The sequence below is a fragment of the Mollisia scopiformis genome, assembly GCF_001500285.1.
Source record: "Mollisia scopiformis unplaced genomic scaffold LY89scaffold_25, whole genome shotgun sequence".
NCBI lineage: Eukaryota > Fungi > Ascomycota > Leotiomycetes > Helotiales > Mollisiaceae > Mollisia > Mollisia scopiformis.
This window is the reverse complement of record NW_017263605.1, coordinates 18,173-41,260: the sequence shown is the minus strand read 5'-3', so window position 1 is coordinate 41,260 and position 23,088 is coordinate 18,173. Positions and strand designations below refer to the sequence as shown.

General features: G+C 48.2%; 9 protein-coding genes across 9 annotated transcripts; 5 read left to right on the top strand and 4 right to left on the bottom strand.

Moving 5' to 3' along the window:
- Nucleotides 1-166: 166 nt before the first annotated feature.
- On the top strand, nucleotides 167-772 carry LY89DRAFT_595585 (Gar1-domain-containing protein; the record flags this gene model as incomplete). Its single annotated transcript, XM_018209869.1, has 2 exons — nucleotides 167-218; nucleotides 273-772. Coding segments are annotated over 2 exons (552 nt in total), but the record flags the coding sequence as incomplete, so codon positions are not given.
- Nucleotides 773-1,497: 725 nt separating this feature from the next.
- LY89DRAFT_700567 (uncharacterized protein) lies at nucleotides 1,498-5,569 on the bottom strand (the record flags this gene model as incomplete). The annotated part of the gene is made up of 8 exons (XM_018217131.1): nucleotides 1,498-1,866; nucleotides 1,922-2,115; nucleotides 2,171-2,266; nucleotides 2,991-3,067; nucleotides 3,118-3,241; nucleotides 3,295-4,612; nucleotides 4,722-5,141; nucleotides 5,201-5,569. 8 exons carry the CDS (start codon nucleotides 5,567-5,569, stop codon nucleotides 1,498-1,500), a joined length of 2,967 nt encoding a protein of 988 aa, XP_018064959.1.
- Nucleotides 5,570-7,601: 2,032 nt separating this feature from the next.
- On the top strand, nucleotides 7,602-9,048 carry LY89DRAFT_244547 (uncharacterized protein). Its single transcript, XM_018206147.1, has 2 exons — nucleotides 7,602-7,792; nucleotides 7,859-9,048. The coding sequence occupies exons 1-2, from the start codon at nucleotides 7,718-7,720 to the stop codon at nucleotides 8,939-8,941; spliced, it is 1,158 nt and encodes a 385-aa protein (XP_018064958.1). The 5' UTR covers nucleotides 7,602-7,717; the 3' UTR covers nucleotides 8,942-9,048.
- LY89DRAFT_244634 (uncharacterized protein) lies at nucleotides 8,990-9,860 on the bottom strand. Its single transcript, XM_018206149.1, has 3 exons — nucleotides 9,562-9,860; nucleotides 9,425-9,501; nucleotides 8,990-9,352 (listed from the first exon to the last, which is right to left on the bottom strand). Coding segments are annotated over exons 1-3 (393 nt in total). The 5' UTR covers nucleotides 9,563-9,860; the 3' UTR covers nucleotides 8,990-9,037.
- LY89DRAFT_244556 (cytochrome P450) lies at nucleotides 9,770-12,146 on the top strand. Its single transcript, XM_018206148.1, has 3 exons — nucleotides 9,770-11,371; nucleotides 11,492-11,667; nucleotides 11,801-12,146. The coding sequence occupies exons 1-3, from the start codon at nucleotides 10,159-10,161 to the stop codon at nucleotides 12,008-12,010; spliced, it is 1,599 nt and encodes a 532-aa protein (XP_018064956.1). The 5' UTR covers nucleotides 9,770-10,158; the 3' UTR covers nucleotides 12,011-12,146.
- Nucleotides 12,147-12,731: 585 nt separating this feature from the next.
- Nucleotides 12,732-13,844, top strand: LY89DRAFT_689261 (uncharacterized protein). The gene has a single exon (XM_018215877.1). It carries the CDS (start codon nucleotides 12,832-12,834, stop codon nucleotides 13,798-13,800), a length of 969 nt encoding a protein of 322 aa, XP_018064955.1. The 5' UTR covers nucleotides 12,732-12,831; the 3' UTR covers nucleotides 13,801-13,844.
- Nucleotide 13,845: 1 nt separating this feature from the next.
- Nucleotides 13,846-18,029, bottom strand: LY89DRAFT_787014 (uncharacterized protein). The gene is made up of 4 exons (XM_018223035.1): nucleotides 17,440-18,029; nucleotides 17,241-17,389; nucleotides 15,120-17,185; nucleotides 13,846-15,072 (listed from the first exon to the last, which is right to left on the bottom strand). The coding sequence occupies exons 1-4, from the start codon at nucleotides 17,857-17,859 to the stop codon at nucleotides 13,964-13,966; spliced, it is 3,744 nt and encodes a 1,247-aa protein (XP_018064954.1). The 5' UTR covers nucleotides 17,860-18,029; the 3' UTR covers nucleotides 13,846-13,963.
- A 769-nt stretch (nucleotides 18,030-18,798) lies between these two features.
- Nucleotides 18,799-20,311, top strand: LY89DRAFT_739601 (cysteine proteinase; the record flags this gene model as incomplete). Its single annotated transcript, XM_018220485.1, has 6 exons — nucleotides 18,799-18,897; nucleotides 18,945-19,039; nucleotides 19,092-19,197; nucleotides 19,250-19,443; nucleotides 19,501-19,733; nucleotides 19,782-20,311. 6 exons carry the CDS (start codon nucleotides 18,799-18,801, stop codon nucleotides 20,309-20,311), a joined length of 1,257 nt encoding a protein of 418 aa, XP_018064953.1.
- Nucleotides 20,312-20,654: 343 nt separating this feature from the next.
- LY89DRAFT_595603 (YccV-like-domain-containing protein) lies at nucleotides 20,655-22,636 on the bottom strand (the record flags this gene model as incomplete). Its single annotated transcript, XM_018209871.1, has 4 exons — nucleotides 20,655-20,820; nucleotides 20,876-21,942; nucleotides 21,993-22,146; nucleotides 22,194-22,636. 4 exons carry the CDS (start codon nucleotides 22,634-22,636, stop codon nucleotides 20,655-20,657), a joined length of 1,830 nt encoding a protein of 609 aa, XP_018064952.1.
- Nucleotides 22,637-23,088: the final 452 nt, after the last annotated feature.

The window sequence follows — 23,088 nt, the reverse complement described above, 5'->3', positions numbered from 1 at the left end:
TACAGCAGCACACAACAATGTCATTCCGAGGAGCACCAAGAGGTCGCGGCACAGGCGCAAACTTTGGAGGCGGTGGAGGTCGAGGAGGCGGTGGTTTCGGTGGTCGTGGAGGTCAGTAATTGTCAGAATTGCTCGTGGTGCAGCACAAATACTGATTGATTTTGTAGGCCGTGGTGGTTTCCAGCAACGAGATAATGGCCCGCCTTCAGATGTCTTTGGTAAGGAATCTAAAGCGCGAAACAAATCATCTTAAATGCTAATTTTGTCGATAGAAATGGGCACGTTCATGCACGCATGCGAGGGAGAAATCATCTGCGAATCCATCAACTCCAAAATCCCATATTTCAATGCCCCAATATATCTCCAGAACAAGACCGCAATCGGAAAGGTCGACGAGATTCTCGGTCCAATCAACCAAGTGTTCTTCAGCGTGAAGCCATCCGAAGGAATCCAGGCAGGTTCTTTCAAATCCGGCGACAAATTCTACATTGGCGGCGACAAACTTCTTCCATTAGAGAAATTCTTGCCTAAACCGAAGCCTCCACCAGGAGCGCCAAAGCCAAAGCGAGCTGGCGGTGTACGAGGTGGAAAAGGAGGTCCAATGCGGGGTGGAAGAGGTGGTGCCAGAGGCGCGCCGCGAGGGAGAGGAGGCTTCAGTGCCGGTGGTAGAGGCGGACGTGGTGGCGGTGGTTTCTCCAGAGGAGGCAGTGGTGGCTTCACACCAAGAGGAAGAGGCGGAGCTAGAGGCGGCTTCTCGCGAGGCCGTGGTTAGATTCTTCTTATTCTTGTTTGTGTAGATATCTCGGCGTTCTTTGGGTGGGGGGTTTGAAGTAGTCAGGTTGCTACTGGAATAAAACGGCCAAGGAGCTTCTTGTATCGAGCTTCTCTGTTTTTTCAATCTTTTGGTTACTTTGCATTTCAAATTGACATGTTTCGAAGCTGGTGGGCGGATGCACATAGACTGAGTGAGAGGCATTTTAGTGGCAATAGTTCACTATGAACTATTGTCGTGATTGACCAATATCCCACCTTGATCGCAATCCTTCCAACTTTTCACTGTTTTACCTTACCTGGTAGGGAACATATATAGTTGCAACCGTGCTTGGTGTTGGTCATTGGGTAGGGATGGTATTCAGCTGCTAGACTCGAATGCTTATGGATTTTGTTAGAATCTTAGAATCCCCTCATAGGCACTCATTGTAGTTCAGATTGTCGGGTAGGTTTTCAACTGGATATAGCAACCACTTGACCATGGCTTAAACATGAGAAATACGGTAGCTCACTTGCAATGCAACGCTTCCGTGACGCATGAATACCTAGGTAGTGAATTGCTTTTATTCAGGCCGTGCCCAAAACTCGTTTACTGAGAGGTATCATAATTGCACAAAACATCCTATATCATACTTTTTCTCGCTCAAGCTCATGCTCTGTTTCCTATTGGCATGCTTCACTCTCTCAACTCCAACACTCTCTGTTTCCTGTTCTAAGACGACCGGTCTATGGCTTCGGGACATGTAAAGTCTTGCTCGTCATCAGACAGCCACTCAGGATGAACAAGCCAACGACAGGATGGAACTCGAATACAGTGCCCGTAGCCCAAGTTCCCATTGGTAGGTCATCCAGGATCCATCCTTGACCAACCCAATATGCCATCAGGGCAGCAATCGATAATGAAGTTGGAATTGGAGTACCTTCAAAGTACTTGCTCTTTCCGGTGTCGTCTTTTGGGACATTAGCAACTGTGATATTAAAGCGAGCAAGGCGAGTCAAGCCGCAAAGGACGAAAAATGTGAGGAAGACGTGATCCATGGGTGTGCGAAGACCAATCGCGAATGCCGCCGCTGCTGGAGAAAGTCCAAAGGAGACCTGGGAGCACATATCAGCTATATTCTCAAAGTGCTACGTGAAGATGTTGACATACCAAGTCTGCCAAGGAATCAAGTTCCTGTCCCATCAAACTGCTCTTCTTCCTCCATCTCGCGACCTTTCCATCCATAAAGTCGAAGAATAAACCAAATGGCATGAAAGCCAACGCATACCAGAGGTTCGCATGTGCGGAAGGTGGACCAAGGCAGTACCGCATCGAGGAGAAGATAGACATGACTCCACAGAAACCTGCAAGTCTCCGTTAATCCAAGTACAACACCGTACGAGGCAAGAGAGGTAATACCATTCAGTTCGGTGATGAGATCGGCGAGATGAAGCATCTTAATCATCGTAAAGTGACTGTTATCCTCCGAGAGAAGCTTCTTTTGTTTGTCCATAGCTATACACCATCAGCGACATCGACAAGTGTTGGAAAATTGAGTTGTACCAGGCTCACCGACCTTCGTCGAGCCATTTGTGGCACTGGTGCTGATTCTTTTCGACATGCTGTTCGGAATACAAGTATTGTAGGTGACGAAGATAGGTTCGGCGGGTGGACAAAGTTGGAAAGTATCGTGAGGTCGGTCAAGAGGAGGGGCGTCAACATAGGTAAGTAGCAATTGCTTTTCACGAGCCTTGGTTTGGCCCATGACGTTTTTCGGTTCCGCACGGCCACAGCCACTAAGTTGTGGCTGTGCAACAGTGAAAGCTACACATGACAGGGGGACAAGCATAGGGTTTGACGGCGACATTAAGGGGTGAATTACTCGGAAATTTAACAATTCCTTCAATGAATCGAACGGGTAAATGCAACATGAAAACACGAAAAGCATCTCAAGAACTCATATCTACAGGGGTTTCATTTTTTTTCTGCACTAACTGCTCCAGATGGAGCGAGACTTTGGATGCCTATGTACTTCTTCTGGCTCCACGTCCCAATGCTGCGCATATTCGCAAGTAGCAAGAAATGCTGCTCGTGGCGTTATTTTGCTGGAAGAGGTGCAGATCCTCCCAATTATGCTAGCCCAACAGTACTTACAATTATACAATACTTGTAATTATTAACTCCAATCATTATGTCGTTCGAAGTCCAAAGCTGGTACTTCATCGAGTGATAAGAACACCAAACCCATCTACCCAAGCCGCGCTCGATCCAGTAACGCCAGCAAGACTATAGCCAATCGGTGGGATCAGATATGACCTGAAGCAATCGGTCAGTATCGATTACTCGGAAACAATCAAACAACTTACTCAGAGCCATTTGGTTGCCCGTAAAGAGGGGACTTCCTGCCCAAACTGGTGATGATAGCAATACCATCAATCCAATGACCACTCCTAACATAAAAACCACTGATAACCTCCCCTCGTCGGGTATCTATGAATTGTCAGTGCTGTTTCTCAAGTATCAAGCGATTTGCGGTCTCGTACCAAGGTTGAATTCGCTGCCACCCGGTGTTCCCCCCCTCTTTCCGAACAATTGTGTTGTAGAGTCCTCGTAGATAAATTCCATCCCATCGACGAAATTTCCGTGGTAAACACGAACCTGGGTGAGCAGCTTCGTCTTCTGAACGGTGCTATGGAAGACGATCTCCTCAGGCGTCGAACCATCCAGTTGCGAGAGACCGAGACTGCGACTTCGAAAAGCCAGCCGTCCATTTGAGAGCTTGACCTTGGAGGCTTTTGAGGCCAATGTGGCAAAATTGTCTATGTCAAGGCTGCCACCGAACTTTGATTTGATGCAAATCTTCTGGAACTTGGCCGTCTTTCGATTCTCGGGTACGCTGTTTTTTAGAATCGCTTCCGTCAAGATAATTTGCTTTGGGTGAGAACCGTAGTTTGGGCCCTCTACATATCCATACTCTTCCCAGTAGTGGCATTCGATGTCGCCTTCAAGGAAGACCTCATAAAACGCAACGCCAGACGCAGCAGTCACAATGACTTTTTCGTTTTCTACAGGCCAGACTTGGATCGAGTCGTCGCCCTGTCGAGGGGGATCGTTCGGAAGAGCAAAGCTAAGATGGCTTCTGAAGCGTAGAGTATCCAAACGGTGCCATGCACACTCATCTTCACGCAGCACGAGACCAGCTTTGAATTTGGTCCGAGTCGAGTACGGCTCATTGGTTATGAACGAACGACTGAAAGTCACATAATCGCGAAGCATGATTCCGCGCTCTTCATGAGGACAGCCAAACAAGTGTCCAAGCTCGTGCAAATGTGCGCCTATGCCGATATTCGCTGCCTCCCAACTACTTCCCGACTCGTTGCAGTCATTCGCGACATGATTGGTATCGGTTGGCGTGCAATCCGTGAATGCAGGGACAATCTCTTCGAAGCAAGAAGGATAGCTGTGGAGCGCGTGTGATCCGAAGAGAGCCACGTTGACGCCATGGGCAGAGCCAGTCACAGCGGCATGACCACGAATAAGATTTCGTTCCTTGTCCCAATGGGAGTCCAGCAATAATACAGCACACAATTGTGTCTGGTTTGGCAATGGCTGGAAATAGTTTTTCATAGCCTCAGCCGCAATCGTCAGTAGATCTCCAGTTTTTGTTCCATTCGGGTTTTGCTGCGCTCGTTCGATATCCTGAATCTCTTTGACCGTTTTGTCGCAACGAACAATGTGAACTTTTGCTTCGGAACGCATCGTCTTATTCTGCCGGTCTCGATAGTTCGAGGTCCCAGTCACCCATTCCTCTTCCATTCTGAAGGTTCTTCGTTGTAGCTTGTTGCGACTCATATTCTCTGCCTAGTCGATTGTCAGTGTGCCGATTTCGTACCTGACCAAGCTCTGTAAGACGTGGTCGAACAGTGAGGTCTCAATAGTGTCCTGAGGACAGGACTGAAAATCCACTTACTGTGAAGGCTTGCCAAAGATATCCCGTCATCCTGAACTTCTGAATAGCAACGTCAAGACCATTACCTTCCTTCTCTATGCGCCCTGGGGGAGCATCAAACGTAGCAGGGGAATCACTAGCAAGAAGGATGACCAATTGAACAGGCGGGCCACTCTGTGGTGGTATCATATGCAACGTAATGGTTGTAGAGTGTATCGGGTTCGACGTGCTGTTGTTGGACAGTTTCGGTGATGTGAAGTCAAAACGTAGTACGTTCTTGCCTGGCATAAGAGGGAGACAGGTCTTGAAGTGTGACCCGTGAACCTTGAATGTCAACGGAGGAAAGGCATCGTCGTATCTGGTTACGATGATATTGCCGTCTAGTGCCAGAGTCGATGGATCTCCAATGATTCCAGATATTAAGATTGTCTTTTGATAGACCTGAACTATGTTAGCGATTGGCCAATGACTGAGTTGTTACATGTCATTTTTGGACTCACCCATTGCTTATCATTGATGGATGTAATCCTAGGCGCATATGGCGAAGAAGGGAGAGAGGAGGGAGGCGATTGAGGCGATTGCATGCCCAGTCCAGACATGCCCGATACACTTTGTCTCTTGCTGCTTGAAGCTGTCGAGAGAGTTGGTCGTGTTGGAGGTGGAAGAGTGCCCAAGTTGTGCAGGTCGGAGCTCGAGGTGGAATTGGTGAGCAGAGGCGGGGTAGCTCCCCCACTGGCCGAATTGACAGTTGAAGAGGATTGTGTAGCTATTCCCGATCCATCAGTGCTCGAGTCGGTGCTTTGGTCACTATTTTTATTGAAGCTCGCCTTGGAGCGCCGGCGCAGCTTCTCCAAGATCGTGTGCGCCATGCTTCATCTGCTCCCGCCGTTAGATACTCAACCGACCAGCGGAGATTATTCAGAGACATGAATCACAGGAACTCACCAAGTCAGAAAAACGAATGTAGATAGGAAGCTCTCTGGACGAGGATGAGGATGGTACCTGACCGAGACCGAGCTCCCGCGAGTGTCAGTTATTTTAGGCGATGACGGCTTGCCCTGATTTGATTTCGATAAGAGAAAATATGGGAATGCGAGTTGGTTCAGGGATGCTACCAAGGCAGAGCGAGTGTGTTCTGAGTGCGAATGCGAGATCGAGGAGCAACTGGAGTTGCGCGCTCTCAGCAGCGTCCTCAATTGAAAAGGAAGAGCATGTATGAACGTGGAGATTGATGACTTGAACTCTCTCTCTCTTTTCCACCTCGTAGTCCGTGGTAAATTATTGGAGTGAGCGCTGTCGAGGCGTTCTGGTATCCCGGCAGTAAACCCTGCTGGGACAAGTCCACGACGCAAGTGGCCCGAAGTGGCTTCGTATTCGTGGGGCAGCAGCCTGTAGCAGCCAACCAGAGGACGCTCGTGTTTGGTTTCAGGTTATCAATGAGAGAATTCGGCGGTCGTTACAGTAGTGGGATTGTGTGTTCTGCAGGTGCAAATCGCATGTTAGATAGACGAACTCTGCAGCCAGTGCCAGCCACCACCACCACACCATGAGGATCTACAACACGTGCAGAAGTCGCAGAACCGTTCAAGAGTAACTTACCAACGATTGGCAACGATGGGGATCTCGAAGCAAAGCAACGAACACGCTGTAGTCGGGAGTGAGTCCAAGAATAGGTCAGTTGTGTAAGCGATCAAGATAGAACGTGATGACTTTCGTGTTGTGGACGTGTAAGGCGACGGACGAAGCTCAGCGCAAGAGAGAAAGACCAGAAGAAGAATATGCGAAATATACTTTAAGCTTGGTCTAGTCTGGTCCGGGGTGTGCTTTCTCCAAGTAGTGAGTGCAATGACAAAGCGAGCGAACCTTCAGTCTCATTACACCTTGTCAGAGATTGTCTTTTGGCAAACGGGACGGGGCCATATTCTATTCTGACTCCCTAGGTAGATATTCGAACTTCAACGGCTGCAGTGCGGGAGACAGCATGCGCACGAGCATGGTCGAACCGAAATCCCTTGTTACCTCCAGTCGGACTCTAGTGTTAGACTTCTATCATGCTTGCTTGCTTGCTTGCTTGCTTCCTTCCTCCCTCCCTTCCTTCCTTCCTCTCTCATCCCACATAACCTGATCGACGACGACGACGGGCCTGCGAATGCAGTTTCGCAGATATAGCCGTCGAACCTTATACAGTATAGATCTCCTCCACACTTGGCAAGATACAAATACCAGCAGATACTGGCTGTAAAATCATTGAGTAGTAGTACAAAGAATTAAGGTAGTAGTAGTAGACCAGGAGGTTCCAGTTATTCTCTCTCTCCATAATTATTAGTTGTTAGCATGGGCTGTGGTTCCTATAGAGATGACAGACGATTATATATAGTCTGCGGGTTTTATAGAGTAGATGTGACAGGAGTGCAGCAACTCCTTTTCAAATTATCTTCCGACTTTTGCCAGCCCAGCCCTACCTACCTTGTAAAACAGCTTGCAAACAGCTTGCGCACGGCCGCTGATGAACTGATAGAAGAGATCTTATATCACGATAGGTGACTGGTCATTGGCTGGCTGTTTGCTCCCCTGAGTGGTGGACGGCTACAGGCCTATTTGCTTGGTTGGTACGGTACTGGGCGGCCTGCACTTCAGAGCGCCAGGAATGAGCGGACATCCAGATGCCAACCGCAGCCAGCGCTTGATTCGCATTTCATTCTGTCGGGGACCTCGATTTTGATCTTGATCTTGTTTCGTCAATCGCTCACTTTTCGTGATCTCTGGAAATTCTTTTCCCCTTGATCGCACTGTAATCACTTTTCTCTCAGAAAGCCATTCTGCGCACTGTTTCCCCCCACAATTAAATTGTTCCCCCTTCGACGCCCACAATCAGACCAACCGAAGACCTCATTTCCACCCTCTCAATCGTTGACGCCGACTTCTCTTTGGCCCCGATAAAGGCTTTCACCTGGTCCTACGGCGCTGACCTTTTCTCAATCACACAAAGCAATTCCCCGGGTACATTCAACTCGAGGATGTCTTCCCCGTGGAAGAAGAAACAACCTGAGGTGGTCGTCGATGCCGTCTTGAAGAGAGCGGAGGTCGGCAAGGTCAATCTCTCCCTTACTTTCCTCCCAAGGCAGAAGTCGGCATGCTGACGATAATTGATTCTACAGATTGGACGCAAACTCAAAGCTCGACTCGCGCTGGCGCAATATAAGGCTGCCCGCGGTTGGGAGGATCTCACCCTGGACACGATCGAGCCAAAAGTCGAAGAGGAGTTGCGGCAGAAGAGGCCTCTGTCGAGTGGAGATATCTTCTCTGATTCGTCTTCGAGCACCAATTCGGTGGTATCTGAGTTCCGGTATTCTGGTTCGAGGACTCTCATGAGCTCCCCCCTGAAAGCCCCGGCTATCTTCTCCGATCAGGTCGGTTCAAGGAGTGGCAGTGGCAGCAGTACCGGACTCCGCAAACGCAACTTTCATCATAGTTTCGAACATCCAAGCTCACCTACAAGTGCACGCAAGAGATTTCGGTCGTCTCCTACAGCTGGCAGATCAGTCAATGCGGGTCGCACTTCGTGGAAGGACAGTCAGCTCGCACAATCCTCACCGATCAAGCCCAAGAAGCATACACACTTCACCACTTCTTCTGGCCCCGGACTCTCCTTCTTCTCGGGATCAGACGAGGTTCATTCAACTAACTTTGCTGCTACCTCGGACGACGAAGAGAATATGCTGCCCGCCCACTCCTTCGACATTCGCTCATCACCCCCACGAACACCATCTCCTCCCCGCAATCGCGGTAGCTTGGGCCACCGCAAGGACAAGACAGGCAAGTTGGGAGAAGAGGGTGCAGATTTACTACTTTATCTTGCTACTTCTCCTTCGCCAGCAAACCCAAATCGCGCTCGCATGGCTCCCCCATCGACTCCACCACCCAAAACTCTTGCATTGCCTTCATCGATGATGACCACTCCTGGTGGCGGTGGAAGCCTTCTTGCTGGTTTTGGTGGCCCTGTCACTCCATCCCAAGGATTTGACTTCTCTGATTTCGTCAACATCACTCCCAGCCCTGCGCAAGGTGCGTGGCCGAAGACGCCCCGAACCGCAAAGACTCCCTTGACGGTTGCGCGACGCCGGCTGACTTTCGACAACTTCAGTCACCCCGGATCCAGTCCGAACCTGCGAGAGGGCAGTTCTGGTAGCACCAAGCACACTGGACTTGGCATGCAGCTTGGGGGCGATCTGATCTCATGAACATTTGGTCACGGCAATCATTCTTGTGTGGGTTTAACGAAGACTATGTTGTACTGTATATGATTTGGACGGCTGCATTAATGATTCTCATTTGTTCTAAGTCTCTGGGCATACGACCAGCCGGAGATGACATGGAACATAAAGGTTGGGCGCTTCAGGTTTCATTCCACGCATCGCATCAAGGACACGCTCTACGACGAGATTTTTCGGCGGCATGGAGAGCGAATGTTCTGGTACTAGTGGGGTCTGTTTATGTAGCATCTCGGTAGCTTTGCTTTGCTTTACTGCAAGCGTTATTGTCAGAGTTGATGGTGTGGAGTTTCTGTTGGCTATCCGAGGGAGCGACCGAGCATTGGGCGTTGGAGACGTGGAGCGGAGTTCAAGATTTCGCGACGACGCGATTCTTCGTGTCTGTTTCGCGATGCGAGTTGGCTTTTAATCACCAATGGTGGGGTGTGAGTTGTGAGGTGGGGTGAGACTGACCCAATCATTGCGAATACATACCAATACACTTGAACATGTTCCGCCCTGCTCAAACCAGTGCAAAGATTGCTTCCTCACTAGACTTCACGTATTAGTTGTCCCGCATGTCCTCGAAGACTTGAAGACTATGACCTCACTCGCTCGCTCGCTTTCTCCAAAATCCTCTCTTACGTTTCGCTCTCTAAACGATTCAGACGTTCAGAGCTCACGCTGTGCCTTGCACGTACGTCCACTGAAAAGATAGGCATACATTTCCCCACAGTTATTCAATGTGATTGGCTTTTGTCAGGAAAGTACGGGTCCTGTACTGTATCAAGGAAATACTCCCCTTGGCACACCTCCACCTCCGGCCGGGCGTCCAACTCTTCTTACTGACCGGCGCATCTGCGACTCCGATTCTTCTCAAAGCGGGGTGAAACTGCGATTGCACTGGTAGTGCACTGTATATATTCAATTCGAGTCGGAGGAATGCATCGCCTCCTCTTCCGCCCTCGTTTCTTTTCTCCGACTCGCGAGGTCGTTTGAGACGAGTCGTCTCAGACGCACCGGCCGAGTTCACCGTTTCCGGGTTTTCACTGGTCTCAGCAGTTCAAAATAAAGCAAAGCATAATTGCGCTTCCGTCCGTCTTTCTGTCAATACATGCTCTCGTCTGCCTTAGAGTTCGATAAATCATATAAGCTTTGCTTACTTGCATTCTCTGACGTGAAGTCAGAAGCCACCATCCGGAAGGACGATGCATTTTCCCCTCGCCGTGGTAGCCTTGTTCTGGGCTGGCGTTTCTTACATCATTTACCAGGTTGTTACTGGCTACCTGATCGCTCGACATAACGCAGCTAGAGCTCGCGAACTCAAATGCGAAGCTCCTCCTGCTCAGAAGAACCGCTGGCCCTTTGGTATCGACCAGATCGTTCGTGCTATCAAAGCAGACAAGGCACAACGCTTTCCGGTCGACTTCATTAAGAGAGCAGAGGATGTTGGAGCCATTACATATAGCTGGAATCTATTTGGAAGCGAGAATTTCCAGACTGCCGATGAGAAGAATATCCAGGCCATCTTAGCAACGCAATTTGACGATTTCGACCTGGGTCCCTTCCGTAGGGGCCTGTTTTGGCCGCTGCTCGGAAATGGTATCTTCACGCAGGATGGCGCTGGCTGGGAGCATTCAAGAACCATGATGCGTCCTCAATTTGTTAGAGAGCAAGTCAGCGATTTGGGTCTGGAAGAGATCCATGTTCAGAACATGATGAGAGCCTTGGACCTTCATCTAGGATCAGACAAGTGGACCGACTGTGTCGACCTCCAAGAGCTATTCTTCCGTTTGACACTCGACTCTGCAACCGAATTTCTGTTTGGGGAATCAGTCGATTCACAGATACAACTCATACCCGGAAGCAAAGTCAAGAAGGATAAAGACGGGTTGCAGTCTTTTGATTTTGCCTCTGCTTTCGACAAAGGCCAGATGGCAATAGCGACGAGAGCTCGCTTTGGCAACTTATACTGGCTTGTCAACCCGAAGGGCTTCAAAGAGGCTTGCAAAGCATGCCATGATTTCATTGACCACTTCGTTCGGCTAGCATTGTCTCAGGATCTTCGCGAAAAGGAACTCGAAAAGGGCGGAAAAGATAAATATGTCTTCCTTGAAGCACTGGCGGCTGAGACACAGGATCCGATCGAATTACGTTCTCAACTTCTTCATATCCTTCTCGCCGGTCGCGATACAACGGCTTCGCTCCTGGGTTGGCTGTTTTTGTGTCTGTCCAAAGATTCAACCCGCTATCAGAAGCTTCGGAACATTTGTCTAGAAGAGTTTGGAACTTACGACAAGCCAAAGGCCATTACATTTTCAAAGCTCAAATCTTGCCAGTACTTGCAACATTGCAACAACGAAGCTCTTCGTCTCTACCCTGTCGTGCCTATCAACGGTAGATTCGCCAATAAAGATACTAGTATGTCGGTTGACAAGAGATCCATTTTTAGACTTGTTTCACTCCCTTCCTGTCTTCTTTCTCTTCAGACAATTTCCTTGACAATTTGACGTTTGCCAAGAAGTACGCTGACTGGTTTAGCCTTGCCCCGAGGTGGCGGAAAGGATGGCCAGTCCAAGATCTTCGTCCCCGCTGGCTCCTCTGTCGATTACTCAGTCCACGTTCTGCATCACAGAAAGGATATATGGGGACCGGATGCCGAAGATTTCAGACCTGAGAGATGGGAGAATCGAAAAGTTGGTTGGGAATTTGTTCCAGTGAGTTCACACTCCTATAATTCTTGATAAGCATGCTATCTCCAGACTCGAGCACACCGACCAGAATCCCAGGCTTGTGACAGTTTTCGTCATCTCAATGATTTTCTGCGAGCCAAGACTGACCTTGTTCTAGTTTAACGGTGGTCCTCGCATCTGTATAGGACAACAATTCGCCCTGACCGAGGCCAGCTACGTAACAGTGAGATTGTTGCAGAGATTTGACAAGATGGAATCCATGGAGACGGACCCAATTGTCCGACACAATTTGACACTCACAAACTGTAGTGGAAATGGCGTAAAGGTTAGGGCACATGCGGTGCGAAGTGGATCTTGGGATTATTAAGGTTGTCTGCGAGCGCGGATGTCTGGTATGACAAGCAGGGATTGTGCCCGAGTCAAGACTGTGCCACAGAAGTTGTGATCCAACCGGAATGTATAACATCCACTCCATGATCCTGGCTCAGATAGTCTCCAAAAACTTTAGCCGTGGTGATCAACTTCTATAATTTCTCCACTAGAAGATTTTTATTAAATATGAATACAATCGACGATCCAGAAGAGCAAAGCACCAAATTGAATGTACAATGCATCCATAGCATGAGAATGGGTTATTTGTTAGTGAACTCTGGACTTATCAATTCCGCGATAGTCAGGCAGTGTTAATACGGATACACTCGATCCAACGTGGACATGGTTCTGAGACAGATATATAATACTCCGAAACTGCCACAGAAGAAAAAGAACAAAGTCAAACAGAGAACCTCGGTGTATGAAGATGCACACGTATCACGTGAAGATAGGGGTAAGAAGTTAGAAGGCTAGAGTCTAGCCTCGTCCCATCATGGACTGACTCATCAAACTCAAGATTAGAGTTGTGGGTGTAACATCTGGGTGATAAAATAAATGCTTGAGTATGTTCTGGATGCCCTCTCATGTGCCGTGTCAAGGCTCAAGGATGATCTTATCTGATCCCTAAGAGGTGCCAAGACTTGTAAGAATAGACCAAGGACCCGCTCTTGCGTTTAGAGCTTCGAGAAAAGCTTCTTTCATACGGGCCCCACTACTCTACGTCTCCCCGCAGATGCTCTACACGTCCGTCTCTAGACACATTGCAAACCCCCAAAACCTATTTATATCCTGCTGATCTTCCTCTTCTTGTTGCCAATGGCGTCTGCCCCTGGAGACCCCTCCAAACGACCCTCCTCCTCTGGCCAGAAATCCTCGTCAGCTCCAGCAAGCAAACGTATCTGCATTTCCCCACGGTCAAATTCAATGGCCCAGACTCGTCCGTCTCCAAACATAGAATCCATCCTTCACCTACCTGAAGATGCAGTCTGGAGCCTCCGAAAACAAGACCTGCGCGCCTGCTTCTTGGTTCTACAACAATATGCCAAAAGTCCATATCCTCTTCCCACCCCCACGCTACCCTCCCCCGCCATCCCCGCCTCCTTTCCTACCGAACCAAATAACAACATACTCTCACATCTCCTCAGACTACCACTCGAAATCAGAGAATTGATTTACATCCACACTCTGCCCCCCGTCTGCAGTCCTCCAATACGAGGTCCGCACCCAAGACAACTCCAGACCCACATCCACCTCACGCAACCCATCAACCCCTCCCTCCTCTTACTCAACCACCAGATCCGCACCGAGGCCCTCCCCCTCCTGTACGGCGCTCCCACACAAATCATCCATATCAAAATCGACTACAACATCTGGGAGCATAAAACTCGGCGGTCAGATCTAATCCTGTCCTCGGCATTGACCTCGTCGATAAAACATATACATGTATTTATACACCTGGGTTCCGAAAAGAGGACGACGAAACCGGGAGATATAGAGGCAGATGCAAGGATTGCGGAGGTTAAGAAGGGGATTAAGAAATTGGGGAAGTGGTTGGGAGGGGCGGATGTGCAGACGTTGAAAGTCAATTGGCAGGAACCGCCGCAAACTTATACGTGGGAGCAGAAGAAGGATATCTTGGACGGAATGAGGGTCCTCCGGGCAGTGAAGGTTGATGCTGGGGAAATCAATTGGGGTCTGAATTGGAATAAAGGGAGGAAATTCAGATTTGAAATAGAATACCTGAAAGAGTTAGAAAGGGGGAGCCAAATAGAGGGAGCGACCTAGGTGCACATTGGCAGTCAGATATATAGTATAATATGAGAGATGATGGATTCATTCTTCATTTTCATTCTGGTATTTTTGGTATACTACAAACATGGTAGAGAAACGAGGCCCAACGCCGCGCTATGCGTAAACATCAAATATTATTCCAACAAGGACTCGTCGCCTAGAATTGAAGCAGACGCTGCTTGTTCCCAGACTCTGCTTTCTGCGTAGAGAACGAACAGTACTTGTCCTTAATAGCCACCACCTCATATGTGCCTTCCTGTGACGACTGAATAGTCTTGCTGTGCTCATAAGAGACCTCATGTCTCGTCTCTAAGACCTGTGACTTCTGACCTCTTCGAGCATTCGTACTTCTCGTGTACGTAAATTCAAATGGAGGCGTGCCCCAGAATTCGAACAGAATTTCAGCTTCTCCTCCTTCGTGGATATCCACTTCTACTTGTCTGCCTTTGCTAATCTTAACGCTTGGCATTTCGTGGACTAGCTTGGATATATTCGTCCTCGCTTTGCACTCGCTCGCCTTATCGGAAACGCCAGTGATGGTGAAATTGCCAGGCTTCTCTGCGATGCGCCGGAAAGTGGTGCTTGTGGACTTCGCCTTTCTTTGAACACCCTCGAAGTTGTAGAAGATCTCAAACGGTGCTGTGCCAGATAGAGTATAGGATATTCGCTCACCCACACAATAATCAACTCGAGAATCCAAAGGATAGATCGTAGGGACATCATAGACCTGAACCTGGACATGAGGTCCTCCATATTCTGTTTTCTGTTGACATCCGTGGGAATCGCGGACCTTCCGCACGCTGACTTGATGGATACCCAGGGAGAGGACGCGATGTGGAATCCGGAAGTCATAATGATTAGACTCGATATTGGCTATCTTCACGGTCTCCGGTCGAATATTGCTCTGATGTTTGATGTCTACTTCGAGACTAAAGGGAGGAACTCCTTCCAACTTGATCGGGATAACTTCGTCACCTGCCAGCTCCTCTTTACAGTATTTGTAAGATTGGCCTGGTTTGATGAAGTGGGCAGATGGTTTCCGGTTGACTTTTTGCTCCAGTACAAGAGGGGTGAACTTCTTGGAATCGTGGTCGTACAGAGCATCAGAAAGTTCCGAGAACTTGTACTCGTAGGTTCCAGGTTTACTAGTATCCATGGAAATGGTAGCCACACCAAGGGCAGCTTCGAACTCTTTGTTGCTGATAGAGCTTGTTCCGTGCTCTGGTTTGTGACTGACCCGATATCTAACGTTGTAGGGCGAAGAACCTAGAAGGAATTAGTATATATTGTCTGCTAAGTCAAAGACAACCTACCAATGAGGCTGACCTCTACTGCATCGATGTCGCCCTCGCACACTTCTCTCTTGCGATACTTCTTGCCATCTGGAATAAGGGCCGCCGTATCTGCAACCTTGATTTGGGGTCGGAGGAACCAGTCAACCTCGAATGTAGAGGCAGTAGTATCAACAGTTCCTGGGCATTGCTCATCTAAGACTTCCAGGATCTCGTATATACCTCTTTCGGATACGGCAAGTATGTCATTTGTTGATCTGGCTCTTTTCTCCAATATCTTCCCCGATTTATCGTTAAGATTACGATACTTCAGTGTCCAAGGAGAACGGCCAGTCAGACGTAATGGTAGTTCGACATTCCCACCCTCAACCTCGACTGTCTTATGCTTTCCCTCCAGTAATCCGAAAGATGCCTTCGGTCTTTGTCGCCTGACAGTAAATTTGGCCTCGCTGGTTAGGAAGATCTTGCACCCGGTCTTGTCCTGGACACTCGTCAGAGCAAGGGAATACTCGCCGCCTTTGATCAACGGGTCGGTGCTGATTTTGTAGACATCTGTGCCAATGCTCGAGATCTTATTCTTCTTCCGTTTACCGTCATGAACAAGCTCATATTCCAAGGTAAATGGCTTTTCTCCAGATAGTTCTACATTCATCTCAACCGGCTCCTCGATACATGCATCGATGCTACCAGAAGGAACACGTAGGCGTGCAGAGGCAGGTGGTTTCACGTCTTGCTCCAGGACAAGTCCACTCCCGCTTAGCTGATGGCCTTTATAAACGGCGTCATCGATGGAGGTGAATTGATACTTGAAGTGGCCTGCGTCAGTCGGCTTGAGAGCCAATTGGTGACGCAGTCCAGATACTTTGACATCCTCCGGATGCTTTCCAGCCTTGGTGATAACATCATATCTCACAGTGAATGGAGGTGTACCGATTAGGTCGAGATCAACAAGTAAGCCAATGGAATTCCCTGCGCATTTGTCGTTGATATTCTCGGAACTTAATGTCAGTTCTGGCTCAGGCGGATTTAGCAGTAGACAGGACGCTGGCTCCTTGATCTCTCCGTCACAGAATTTGCTCTTCACCCCAGTCAGCGTGTAAAGCCCGGGCTGGCGAATGACCGGCGTGTTGTGAGCCGCCCTTGCTGAGAATTCCTGGAACACTGTTTCTTCTCCATGGTCTCCATTCTTTGTTAAGCTTTCTAAGGGAGAAAATTTCCACATCAAGGTGTGGGAAGTGTCATCAGGTGCACGGCCGGGTGACGAATACTGAACAGGGAACTGGATAGCTTGCCCATTTGCGACCATCAGTGGGTTGCGAGAATCACATCCTTTGAGGCGAGCAAAAGGTCGCTCATGAACGACGAACGCCTGTTCCAGATGTGCACCTTTGGGGTAGACATGCTCTCCGTCATCGCCCCCAATGGTGAAATTAGCTATGTTACCAGTGGCATCGTGTATCTCATCGATAGAGTATAGCCATCGGCCGCTAGGCATCATCGACTCGTTAAGAGGAACGGTAATGCGATGGGTCCGCGCCCATGAGACGTCTTGACTGCCTGCTAAGACCAAGGTACCTGCGTTGGTTGATCCTAACAGAGGCGAAGCAAAATTCTCTGGTTGGATGCTCTGAAAATGATGAACGCTCTGGTCGCTGTTCGCGGTTCGGCTGTAAACCACTTTCAGAGGTGGAGTGCCCTCGATCTCCATGGTGAGATCCGAAAGATCACCTAAGCATTTGTCTGAAGATGAAGACTTGACAACAGCCCTCGGACATGTGACAACCAATGTATCTGACATCCTTCTCTGGACCTCTAGCTTTGTCTTATCGACAACCTTAAGCAACCTATAAAGCCCGGGCTTCTTAGCGGTGTAATTAATAGTGTACAAATTGTCGTCCTGGGTCTTTTTGGCATTGTTGACCTCCTTCTGTGACAGTACAATTGTCTCATTGGCATTCGTATCAAAGTCTATACGGAGAAGTTCGACATGTTTCGGCTTGGTCTGGTTGAAGTATAGAGGTATGTGAGCCACAGGATGACTGCTGTCGACGCAGAATGGCTGGCCCTCTGGGTTCATAGTAACAGATCTAAAGATACGTCAGTTGGTTTATTGTAAAGGGAGAACTTCGAGACTCCACATACCCTTCAGGCAAGATATTGATGATTTGCTTTCCCATAATGAGGGACGAATTATGTAAAATCGTTGATGGCCGAACACTATTCTCGGAAATCGACATCTCTCGATCGAAAATAGTTTTGGCAAAAAACAATAATGTCCCTTCCAATGGAAGCTATCCAGATAGTGAGTTAAATCTTCATTGTTTCCTTTCCCAAAACCTACCGGTATCCGAAACATCAGCATGCCATTCACTACTGTATGCAAAGAGCATGCCACAAGTGATGTTGATTCCGACCATTCGAGCCATGGTATTCGTAGTAGAGGGATTCCAAACAAGAATAGGATATCTATGAGCGTCCACTTAAAGAACAGGGCAAATGAATTGGTGTCATCTTCCACAAGTTTCCACCAATCGTATAGACGCCACACCAGAAGCAATCCATAGACTGCTAAAGTGTACATCCGCTGGCTCGGGGCATCGATGAGATTGACAGGTATGAGAGGCGCATTTGTTGCAGCAGCTGCTGGAGCGGCATTTGGTATCTCTGGTAGAGGCGATCTCACCCTCGTCGAGTCTGGAGTTGGCTGATTGCTGCCCGGAGTCGATGGCCACGACGACCGCATTTGAGGGGTTGAACTCATGGCATGCTCTTGAAAGTCCAAATCTCTGGACGCACTTGAAGAAGAGCTGAATCGAATCGACAGTGGATCGTTGTGGAGCGGGAATAGTCTTGAGTGCAGTTCGAGTCGAGCATGTGGAGGAGAAGATCGGTAGCAATGACTGAAGGAAATGTCGTTGGCGAAGTTATTGTTGACTGCTTGCCTGAAATTTCCAATCTCAGAACCAGAACGTCGCGAACCGCGATGATATTGACACACCAGGAAATTACTAGCGTAGTTCTTCACCTCGCTTCGAGCCCCTGTTGACCAGCCGAGCCTTTGTGATGATCATAGAACCATACTGGTGTGCGAAATCTGTGCCTGTATTGTCTGTGTCTCCGTAGTAGAATCTCATTATATATGGCACGTTTTTACAGCTAACAAATGCTGCCTTAGGGCTCTATGGCCAGAAGCATTGAATATGACGAGGGTTGAACGATAGCCTTAGCTTCGAAAATCTGTTCTTCAACACAACGCACCTCATTCAGTGAGAACACCACCACACGATTCTACATTTCAGAGCCTTTGTACGTTAATCTCTCTACCTCCGCCTATAAAACTTCTAATTGTCAGGCTTTGAAGACCTGGTTTGATCTTCTCAACACCAGTGAGTTCTCCACAAAACCATACCTTTATCCATATACTTCCTTGCGCCTCCTTTAGTTTCAAAGCTTATGTCATTCCATCTCGTTGAATTGCTTGAATACTCTTTAGCGCGCTATCACAGATTTCAAAATCTGAATTCCAAGCGCTCAGCTTTGTTTGGATTTGTCAACGCTACAATTTCCTTTCATTTTTACAGAAGGAGATTCTATTGATCTCAGCGTTTCATGGGAAGATATTGTTGTAGACTGATTCAGACTGATTTAGACAGCGAAGCGAAAGCATCGAAGCGAACTGGTCTCCAACCTAGAAGCGACAATGTCAGAGAGTGTGTCCAGCATGGCCGGGGAAGACAATGCTGGTCCAGGTGGTGCAGGTGACGATGGTCGTGCTTGGTTGGAAGTAGAATCTGATCCAGTAAGCCTGAATCTGTATCTCCCTCTTTAGCTAACGCTATGTGACAGGAAGAATTCCAGAAGATCTTGAGGAAGCTCGGTGCTAAAGGTGTGACTGTTCAAGAGCTCTACGGACTAGAGGACGAAGCAATCTACGAGTTAACGTGAGTTACTAGACCTTCTCAGCTTGTATAGTCATCATTGACTTCGTATTAGCGGTCAAGTCCTTGGTATGATCTTCTTATTCAATTACCGTCTGGTTGATGGAGAAGAGAGTGAGGACATTCAAAACTGCCCCTCGCAAGTCTGGTTTGCAAATCAGGTACGTGTATTGAAGTCCACCCAGGGTCCATTAAAGAAACTGACATCATCAGACTACTAACAACTCATGTGCCACCGTTGCAATGCTTAACATCCTTCTTAATGTTCCCGGCATGAGATTTGATGCAAACGGCACCGACATCCTCGGTAACCTCAAAGCTTCAACCGCAAATCTCATCCCAGCGGAGCGGGGCCAAGTTCTGTCCGATAATGCATGCATCCGTCAAATTCACAATAGCTCTGCTCGGTATGTAACAAAAACTCGATAAGCGATTCCAGGACGTCGATATTAATATGGATATAGTGAAATTGACGCCTTGAACGCCTCTCTTCAAGTCCAGCGAGACCATGACGAGTGGGTCAAGATTAGTAAATACCGCAGAAAGTCCAACGGTACCAAACGCAAGAGAGCTAGCAGCGGCAAGACGAAGAAGCCGAAGCAAGATCTCGAGGATGCTTACCACTACATAGCCTACGTACCGATCGGAAGAGGTGTCTGGAGACTCGATGGGCTTCTCAAGCAGCCACGTAATCTTGGTAAGAGTTCTACTCTGGCACGATCAACTTAGCTGACGGTTTTCCAAGGACGATTCGAAGGAGATTGGACTGCTCTTGCTCGACAAAACGTCTTAGCACGCATCGCAGAAGAAGAAGATGTTGAGTACAACCTAATGGCTTTGTGCGCTAGCGAACAACAGACCGTAGTTCTTCAAAGCCTCAAAAATGCCGTCTCCATCGAGAAAATCAAACAAACTACCCTGGTCTCTTCTGAACAGGTTGCTCACCACTTGAAGTCGGCTGGTATCGAGCCTTTGCAAGAATCTGAACTACTTAGCGTATTCGGAATCACCAGAGAACAGCTCAATGAAAACCAGGGCCTCGCTGACGACATTGTGGAACGTATGAAGGCCGAGGATCATTTGAAGTTATTGAGACAACTCATTACAGAGCAAAACGATCTCAAGACCACCTTCGTCGAGAGACTGAAGTACGACATCCAAACAAGCAATGGGGTAGAAGACACTAAGGAAGAGGACTTGACAGATGCTACATTCAACATCATCAAAGCTTTGGTTGACGCTGGTATGATCGACGCGAAGGTTGGGAGGCGTTGAATTAGAAGCGTCAAGACGTGAAAAGGAAATGGCGGGATGGATACCCGATTCCAAGATATTTGAATGCATGCTTGATGGATATTGCAGGCGAGCAGGCTAAACAGCACAAAAGCATAGAAAGCAAGAACGAGGGAAGCAAGAGGCCAGTCGATAATGGACACAGATACCTCTCAGTTACTCTACAGGAATAGGACTATGCCGCAGAAGCTTCTTCGAACCTGCTTTACAATCAAGATCACATGCACAGAAGAACCTGTCCACAATCGGTCACATAGAATTAATAGATACATAAGTCAAAGGTCCTGCACGCTGTGAAGAACTGATTTGAATCATTGGTCAACTATTAGTCCTCAGGGTATTCATCTTGAATATTTGACACAAAAACTCGGTTCTCCTTATCCCAGCGCTTAAAGAACTTCCCTGCCAAGCTCATCAACGATACCGGCACATCAGGCTCAATGACTTCGATGTTCTCCTCAGCCACATAGCGAATACTTGTGTCTTCAACTCTGGATGTTCTGTTGGTAAGCTGTAGTCTGTATTGGGCAAGGGCGTAGAACTTACAGTGCATGGTAGAAGCTCTGTTGCCTACCGCGAGATAGTGAGTCGACATTATTATGAGCAATCCAAGCAGAAGTCATCCCACATTCCATGTCCCAACCAGTAATTACTCCCATATAAGCGTAACGTCTGTGACGAAATACTTGGCCAACCTTGTACTTGACGCCTTCACGAGCTGCCTGGGTATCTCGAAGTCGACGCTGCTTTGGAGTCTGATCTGCAACTCGAACAACGCGAAGTGCTTCTCGAAGTTCCCAATTCTCCGAGGTGTGGTCTGTAATACCATACTGAGGCACTATGTACTCCTCTATCAGTGACGCATCCATAGGATACAGGCGTTCAAAACGCTCCAAAATGAAGGGTATAAATTGCCGTTGAGTGGTCATTTCCGATGGTCGAGCAGGATTCCCGAACATGTAATTGGCCCATAAAGCGGAATAGAAAGCATTATCCAGATCTGCGAATGGATTCGCATGAAGTCGTATAGTCGGGTGACCTGTGTTCGTGGCACCAGTTCCTTGAGCTCTAAACTCCTGAACGGTGGCCAGGATGTTCCTCGAAGTGCGAAGTATTATGTTAGCATTGTCAGTATCTGTCATGAACTCAGTAAACTGATGTGGCCGGAGACCATATTGAGTCAGAATAATGCGAAGCGCTTGTGGCGGAATTTCGTCATCAAAGCCGTAAGGATCCAGGTACATCGGTTCTGCTTGAGCTTCTCCTTCCCTCAATGGTCTGTCATCGAGCGACTCTCCGTGGGCAGGGATTATCATGGCATGGACATGATTCGGTATTCCACAGCACTTTGCATCGAGCCCTAGTCTCTGGGCCACAGCGCAAAATATCGCAACTGAGATAAGCGGTAATGATGGATGGTCTTGGTCTTGTAATGCAATTCCAATAAAGTTGTTCTGTAAATCTCTATATGCGAGCTCCGAGGAGAGACCCACGAAGTTGTTTTTGCGTAAGAACCTCAACGCTGTGAGAGCTTTTTGCCGGGGTGGTAAATCGTCAATACCGGGGTGCTCTTGACGGAGGTGTTTAAGGAGGTTGTCAAATAAATCCGAGATCTATGGGAAAGTCAATTGGATCCTATTCCTGAATCTTGATTAAGACATACCTCTGTAAGGTCGCCATAGTGGTCATGCAGGACGAATAGATCAAAGGCGCCTAGAGCTTTCTCGATGGGGACATCTTCTCCGTGCAGAACCCTCCTCCATAAATCTAATGCTTTCGAACGGTGGACGTGATCTAGAACAGCGCTGGCATAGTATCTAGAGCAAAGTTAAAGCTGCGTCTGCATACATTCAAAACAACTAACCTTCTTGCAAGAACATCTTGAGTGTCCTCGTGCGCATGGCAATGCCGCACCAAAGTGTCTTTTGCATCATAACCAAAACTCGAGATGGATCTAAATTTGGATATTCGATCGACCTGTGCCTCGAGAATGCCATTGAGTAGTCGAGTGGTTTGTGCGTCTATTTCCCTTCGATATGTGTAGAGCGCCTTCCAATCAACATCCACAGCATTGCCCAAAAACTTCGCTTTAATCGCGTGTTGTGAATCCCAGTACTTGAACTCTACTTTACAATGATGTCGCCAAAGCAATGGCTCGCTGGCCAACCTGCCAAATCGTTTCGAAAGTCGTTGAATGTTCAAGAGCACATCGTTCGCAGAACAGTAGTAGGTAATCTGCTGCAGAACTTCGTCTGGGAGGTCGGTGAGGAGTGACCGTTGCTTCGATTGTGATAGTATTTCGTACATTGTAAGAGGTTTTCGAAGGGGTTTGCAAGTAATTGTGCTACTCTGCAAGAAGCCCGCAAGATTTCAGAAGAGTGGCGTTGGAGTCGAGGAATCTCATCGTCAAGAAGTGGGGCGGCTTATCGATACCGAGAAGCACGTGATTGTTCACTTCTTCGAAGACAGGAGTGCAAGAGTTCCATTCACGGATTGCGGAAGTCATCTTGGTTGTGAGGAGGTATTTCTGATAGGAAACTGTTATCTGAGTTACAGGATAAGTTTTCTGCTAAAGGTAGTATCCTAAGCTGTGAGTTGTTGAAGCACAATCCACAGTTTTAGCGGGCAGTAGATGATATCCAAATGCTCGCAGGCAATCTAAGCAAAACAAGATGATATACTAGGCCCGGGCCGAGTGAGAGAACAATCAAAGAAGGACTCTTCCTCTCAAGTTTTTTCTTGGGACGGGCACCTCGCAG